This window comes from Bison bison, unplaced genomic scaffold (assembly GCF_000754665.1).
Source record: "Bison bison bison isolate TAMUID 2011002044 unplaced genomic scaffold, Bison_UMD1.0 scf7180017864116, whole genome shotgun sequence".
Classification (NCBI taxonomy): domain Eukaryota; kingdom Metazoa; phylum Chordata; class Mammalia; order Artiodactyla; family Bovidae; genus Bison; species Bison bison.
The window spans coordinates 665,368-672,797 of record NW_011494688.1 but is presented as its reverse complement, the minus strand read 5'-3'; the positions used below and the strand labels follow the sequence as shown (position 1 = coordinate 672,797).

The following is a 7,430-nucleotide window of genomic DNA, read 5'->3' as shown; positions in this document are numbered from 1 at the left end:
CTCCATAATGCTTTCTGTGGCATTCGCACCCATTTACATTCCCATCAGCAGTGCACGGGGTTCCCTTTTCTCCACATCCTTGCCGACCTTTAGAAATGTTTATTTTTATTTTTTTTAATAGCTATGCTGACAGATGTAAGATCATATCCTGTTGCGGTTTGGATTTGCTTTTCACTGATGATTAATGATGTTGAGCATCTTTTCATGTATCTATTGGCCATCGGTTTGCCTTCTTTGGAAAAGTGTCTGCTGAGGTTCTCTGCCCATTTTTTATCAGGTTATTTATTTGCTTTTGCATTGGATGAGTTCCTTACATATTTTGGATATTATTCCATATTATTCCCTTATCTGATACATGATTTATAAATATTTTCTCCCATTCCATAGGTTACCTTTGTGTCGATTATTTCCTTTGCTGAGCAGAAACTTTTCAGTATGCTGTAGTCCCATCTGGCTATCTTTGCTTTTGTGGCTGTGTGTTTGGTGTCATATGTAAGAAATCATTGCCAAGACCAACGTTATAAAGCTTTGCCCTGTGTTTCCTTATAGGAGTTTTATGGTTTCAGGTTTTATGTGTAAGTCTTTAATTCATTTTGAGTTGATTTTTGTGTGTGGTGTAAGTTAGGGCTCCAGTTTCATTCTTTATGGATGTGAATGTCAAGTTTTCCCAGCACCATTTGTTGAAGAGACCACCCTTTTACCATCACATATTCCTGGCACCTTCATTGAAATCATCTGACCATTTATGCGTGGACTTATATCTGGACTGTCTAGTCTGTTCTAGGGCTTGACTTTTATATCCTTTGTTATCCATCCATCAGGCCATTTGGTAAGCCCATCACTCCTCTTACCCGTTTGCATTTTTGTGGATGAATAAGAACTTCTACATTTTTTTTTTGGCCTCAAGGCATGTGGGATCTTAGTTCCCTAACCAGGGATCGAACCTGTGCCCCCTGCATTGGCAGCTTGGAGTCTTGACCACTAGACCACCAGGGAAGTTCCAGAACTTCCCTATTTTTAAGCCTCCTAGATGCTTAAGACACCAGAGAGTTGAGTCCAGAGTAGTACTCACAAGTTGTTGTTATATTTCAGGTCTCTCATATGCAAGTCACACAGTTGGTTTCACGCCACCAACTTCACTGACTCGAGCCGGAATGTCTTATTACAATTCTCCAGGTCTTCATGTGCAGCATATGGGAGCATCCCATGGTATCACAGTAAGTATCCATGCAGGAAGCAGCACTTTACGCCTGATGGTGGTAGCGACTGTTATAGCGACGTGGGAGCTGGTGTTGATGCCCTTGGAACTTTACCTTTCTTATTCCTTCAGTTCATCCTAAACTTCTAGATATCTCCCAGCAATCCGATGCCGCATTGTGGTGTTGAAACTGAAATCCTTCTCAGGAGGCAAAAACTTGACCTTCACTTTCTTTGAAAAATTGCCCTTCATGAAATGTACTTTGAACTCTGGCCAATGCCGTGATTGAATTCTATGCTCCTTGCCATAGTGAATTATTGTTGGTTGCCATCACATCTAAAAGTATTTATTGTCTGCATCTTCACAGTTCGCTGACCCTCAATATTCTTCCTGAAATTAGATTCATTTCTAGTTTCATCCAGAATTTCCTTTCCTGAAATTAGAAGGAACCTTATGTGTATCTGGTTCGGACCCTACTCAGTGGAGTGTTTTCTTTAGAGCTGGCTATGTAGTTGAATAAGAGGCTTGTTGGAAATGTCACTAATAGAGATTTGAGAACAGGGTAGAATGGAGGGTGTTCCCAGTGAGGGAATCTTGAAAAGAAGAACCCTATTCTACAAAAAAAAGAGTGTGTAAGATATTTCTGAAGCTGTTTTGCTGGTTTGATGAGCTTTACATAAAAGCAGGCATTTTTGGTTGAGCCATAGCTTTCAGGATATTGAAAACTTATTTGAGGGATTGAAGGAACTAGAGGCATACAACAGAGAGAAAAAGTTTAAGGGGAGGATGTGACAGCTGTTTTTTCATTTTTGGACAGTCTCATTGAAGGCCCCAAGTCCAGTCGTTTGATCACATGTCATGGTGATTTTGTGTAGCCTTTTCATAGGTGTCAGTGCACACTCTACCTTGTTGAAGTTTTCATGACGAGTTTGAAAACCACTGGGGAGGGACAAGGACATGGCTGGTGTTTTGTCTCCGTGGGTCCGCTTCTGGGCAGCCTTAGCCCCGAGTCAAGCTGGGTTAGGGGTGAGCCTGTATGCCTGGTCTGACCTGCTGTTCCTGTCCTCTCTACAGAGGCCTTCACCGCGGAGAAGCAACAGTCCTGACAAATTCAAACGGCCCACGCCGCCTCCGTCTCCCAACACACAGACCCCCGTCCAGCCGCCGCCGCCTCCACCTCCGCCACCCATGCAGCCCGCGGTCCCCTCGGCAGCCACCTCGCAGCCTGCCCCCTCGCAACATTCGGTGCACCCTTCCTCCCAGCCTTAACGCATGTGCTTAGTCCAGACCCCACCTGGGGACTCGTTCATACAGTGGAGCCGTCGACTCGACGCCAAAGGCTTCCTTCCCTGGCATATTCGGATCTGACTTATTTGCACTGAGGTTATCTAGGCTTCACTATTCATTGTGTTGTAAATGTGTGTCGGAAACGCAGCCAGTGTTGTGGGTCTACAACACTAAACAGACGACTTTTTTCCATCGGTGTTCTACTTGAATCTACATGTGCGTCCATTCCCTGGCTGGGACCTCGGCTTTTCGACTCTTTGGTAGTTAAGCAGCAGTGTGCAATTTTTCGCTTGGCCCCCAGAGCTTCATTTTCCTGGCTTTTAGGTTTGTAAAATAAAAAGGGATCTCTTTTTTATATTTTTTTCCATGAATTTGCAGGAAATTACTGAGCTGTTATGACTACCCCCCACCCCCCATTATAATGGTGTTTACCAAGCAAACCAATAATTCAGCACTACAGTTCAGACCTTTGAAAATCTAGCTCTCAGTATAGAACAGAAAGTTAGCTGGATCAGTGCCCAAGATCATGTTTAACAGAGCTTTCTAACAGATACACTTCGTATGGGGTATGTTCAGTATATCTCAACACCCACATCTCTTGTAAAAGAGGTCACCTAAAGTATTGGCTCACATGGCTGTATCTTTTCCATATACGTGGGATGGATAATTATTGTATATCTAGGTGTGATTCTGTCTTTACCCTTGATGTTAACCTACCCACACTAGCCCCCTCTCCTGTGAGTTGCTAACTACCCACCGGTGGTTGCGATGGCTGATAAGAACGTGCTGTGTGATTTCTGCTGCCAAAGGCAGTGTGATTGTAACAAAAACAGCTATTTTCCCTTTCCATTCTTTACTTGTGTTCCCCTAAAATAGACTTCGAACAGATATTTTAAAGGTGCAAAAATACTATTAGAAAAGACTTTGCAATGAACATTATAGGAATACCTTGGTATAATGGCCACAAAATACTGTATCTCTTAGCAGGAAAGAGCTGTAGAGGCAAGTAGCACATTAGCCTTGAGGACTGCTTATTTTGCCCAGTAAAAACAAGTGCAGTGTTCAAAGAAATATATCCTGAATGCGTTATTTTCATTCATTCAGCACAAATAAATTGTTTGGTTTCACTTTAAAGTGGAACACTGAGTCACTCTTTTCTTAACACTTGGAACACCTTTATTTTGGCTTTTCAGCAGTTACTGTTTTGTACTTTGGTAGTAAAGTGATTTTTACCACCTGTGTTTGCATATTTATATATGCTGTGGACGGAAATAACTTACTAGAGAATGTATATTTTATGATGAGAATGTGTATCTGTTGGATATAATCGGAGAACTGAAAATTAATTTATCCATAATTTTTAAGAGTCCATGTTTTGTGACTACCACCTCTCATAGCTAGCTCTTTACTGAACACACTCCTAAGTATAAGGAACCATAACATTGTAGATACTTAATATTGTACAGTAGAGAAACCTCCATTTTTGCCTTCAAATGCATATTTAAGAGTTACAGAATGAGAAAAAGTCTTGTTGGCTAATAGTGTTTGACTAGCATCTTAAGAACTTGAAAGTAAAAGCAACAATAGGATTTTTTTTTTCCAGCTCTTTCAGTTTCCACCCCCAAACTGAGAGCATTGCTCCTCAATTGTTTGAAAGAAATCATAAGTCTATATAAATTTTATTTATAATGTGTAATATACATAATCATAGTACAGTTCTCAAATACGGGGAAGAAGTTTGGCATTTGATTATTGAGGCTTGAGGTTTTTAATTCAATCGGATGGGGTCCTGTCTAACCTGAGTATTTCACCAATGGCTCACTGTCCCTCCTTGTATCTGGCCATTTTGAGGAATTCTGAGAGCAGGCAAACATGTGTTGCCTGCATGGTACAGTTCTCAGTTTTTCTTAGAGGAGAAATATGATCTATGTTTACAAGAATTTTCTACAAGACTGTAGGTTTCAGTGCTGTTGGATAGAGGGTCTTGCATTCAAACAAGAGAGTCTAAAATGTAATGATCTTCCCTCTGCTTGCTAGCAATTTAGCGATCTCCGGAAAGCACAAAAGTTAACACATTGTCCTATGGTGACTGAAAAAGCACTTGGAGGAGCAAACAGTTCTGATAAATGCCTTCTAGAGACAGTCCTTAACATTCAGATTTCTACAGGAAGGTGACGCCAGTTTCCCTAGACTAGTCATTTCATTGCAAAATGATACACAGCTCCTTCAAATAGCACTTTTTCACTATAAATCTGTTGCCTCTCCCAGTGGACATTCTGGATTGATAGAACAAACACTACTCTTCTGAACTGATGCCATTCCGGGTCCTGTTGGAGTGTTTTGTATCCCCATGGGGAGCCTGTCACACTTGGGGAGTACCTGCTAGGGCAGCTCCTTGGCAGTTGTTTAGCCCCCAAGGACCCCAGAGATTTCCACGTCAAGAGCACAGAGGCAAAAGCCCCCTCGCCCACAGGAAGCTGACATACCTGGAGCATGTCTTTGGGGGGCTGAATGCAGTTTCTGCTGTTCCTGTTGCCCACCCGCAACCCTGGACTGACTCCCAGAGGCCTTGGAAGGCAGGTGGGAGGCACAGCAGGTTCAATAGCTTCGTTTTCCTGTCTCACTGACAGAGACCCTTGGCTATCACTGTGCTGCTAATAGAGTAAGTACTTGTCGCCAGATGACCATGCCTTTTATTCAAAACCAAATTACTTTCCCTGACACCTGATGCCTCTCTGGGCTCTGAACTGCTCTCTGTCATTCAGCATGCTGGCTTTCTAGACAGACTTCTAGTGATGTGGCAGATGGTGGAAGTATTTAAGATTTGATTTAACTCACTCCTTTGTTCTTTGAAAGGAGTTTGAAATTTTGAGCTCCTGAGAGCCTGACCACAACCATGGAATGAATGTGTGACCAGAATGTGGCTTTGACACCAAGTGCTGCTGCCGCCCCTTTGTAATTGGCTTTTCACTGATTTGACCAGAAATAATGGATAATGTGAATTTTTGTTAACTGTTCCAATTGTAGAAAGATAGAATATGTTATCGCCCTTTGTTAGGTAGACATGAACTTTTCCTGCACGAAGCCTTGCTTATAGAGGATGCCCTTACAATAAGGCAAGAAAAAGCATAGTAACTTGTGCTTGGAGAGCTCACTATTTTTATCTTATCGATACAGAAGAAATAATTTCTGCATAACTTGATTCTTCTATCTAGTACTTGTATTATAGGTAACCAACACTGATAACTTTGTAGCGATGACTACCAAAGAAATGCATAGTAAAACAACCTTTTATTTCCAAATTACTAAAGAGCCAGCCATTGACGCTGCTATGTGAGTTCCATGCTCAAGAGCCATTGTAAGAGATTAAGGGGTTTTTAGGTTTTGGGGTTTTGTTTTGGTTTTGCTTTTTTGTTGTTAGGGGTGTTTTGTTTTGTTTTGTTTTTAGTTTCTTTCCTTTTTCTTTCTCTCTCTCTTTTTTTCTTTTTTGGATAAAACACACACAGCTGTTAGGATAAAATTTTAGGGAGCATGTTCCAGAGTGCTCAGCAGTTGCGGTTAACTGCCAAGCCCTGGTTGCCTCTTGCTAGGCAATGGAAGGAATCTTCTGTTCATGATAGTGTGGGTGATGTGTGTGTGCAAGCGTGTGTGTGTGCATTCATGCCTTAACTGGGGTTACTGCTCAACTTTAGTTCTTGACCTAGTCTGCACTGTCGTCTAGATTGTATTGTACATCTCGATCTGAACTTCATCCTGGCAAAAACAAAGTTGCAGGCACAACAGTTTGCGAATGCATTCCTCCAGCAGAGTGTTGGATCAGGTTGACCCTGAGCCTTCTTTGGACTTTATTGGGAACTAGGCATGGAAAGCAAAAGTGGGCCGTCCCAAGGAAAGACATCAGCGAGGAAGAGGAGAGAGCCAAGTGCTAGCATGTCTTCGGCCTCTGCGTATCTGTGCACACTGTATGTCGTTCATAATAGCTTGTCTACAACTTGACTAGGTTGGAGTTCTGCTAATAGTGGCAATCTTGACATTTCTTGGTCAGAATTTAGAGAGATGTAAGACTTCCAATTAATGTCTTATTTACTTCTTTATGTTGATTAGCCTTTGATACATGTGCTGAATCAGAACCTAAATAAAGATAATTTTTTAAAATGAACCTCTTGAGCCTTCTACCCTATCTCTTTCTTTCTGGTCTTTGAGTCAGAAAATGAATATTGTTTCCCTGTGGCTCCTGATAGATATTCGTCTCGGATTCTGAATACTGAAGGCTGCCTTAGAAGGTGAGCTTAAGAAGAGGAAACAAAAGAGACTGGTACTGCTCTGTTTCTTAATCAGGATGCTGGTTATCTGGATGTACTGAGGTTTTGAAACTACATTGAACTGTGAGTTTATGATCTGTGCACGTACCATATATATATGTGTTGCATTTCACTTGAAAACCATAAACCTGGGAGATTATGAAAAGGAAAGAAAAACCGCACTCATTCTCAAAATGTTACCTATAAACAATAGATACATGTATATACACACACATGCTAAGTAGCTTCAGTTGTGTCCGACTCTTTTCGACCCTATGGACTGTAGCCTACAAAGGTGATCAGTATACTTGAGAGCAAGGATTTGAGTGGGTGTGGCTCTGTAGTGCCTTTCTCTTCCTCAAGAAGATAAAATTTCTGGTCTCAGCAAGAGTGAGGAATGAGGAACCTCATTGTGGGGCTCCCTGCATTGTAAGTGGAGGGATGGGTGTCCTGAGTCCAAGCAGTCTACTCTGTTAGGGAACCTTTGCAGCACTGTGAGCACACAACCTGGTTATGTAATTTCATTACACACACACACACACACACACACACAAAATATATGTACTCTGTCGCTTCAGTTGTGCCTGACTTTTTTTTTTGTAAAAAAAATTTTTTTTTTAATTATTATAATTTTTTTTTTACTT

The 7,430-nt window shown here is 41.5% G+C and overlaps 1 protein-coding gene across 1 annotated transcript in view; it reads left to right on the top strand.

The window, feature by feature from the left end:
- The window catches only part of CCDC6 (coiled-coil domain containing 6), a 113,090-nt gene extending 106,446 nt beyond the window's left edge, over positions 1-6,644 (top strand). Inside the window, exons 9-10 of the mRNA XM_010839401.1 lie at positions 1,093-1,217; positions 2,273-6,644. Coding sequence (XP_010837703.1) covers positions 1,093-1,217; positions 2,273-2,467 — 320 coding nt within the window. The 3' untranslated portion in view covers positions 2,468-6,644. The remainder of the gene's footprint in view (positions 1-1,092; positions 1,218-2,272) is intronic.
- Positions 6,645-7,430: the final 786 nt, after the last annotated feature.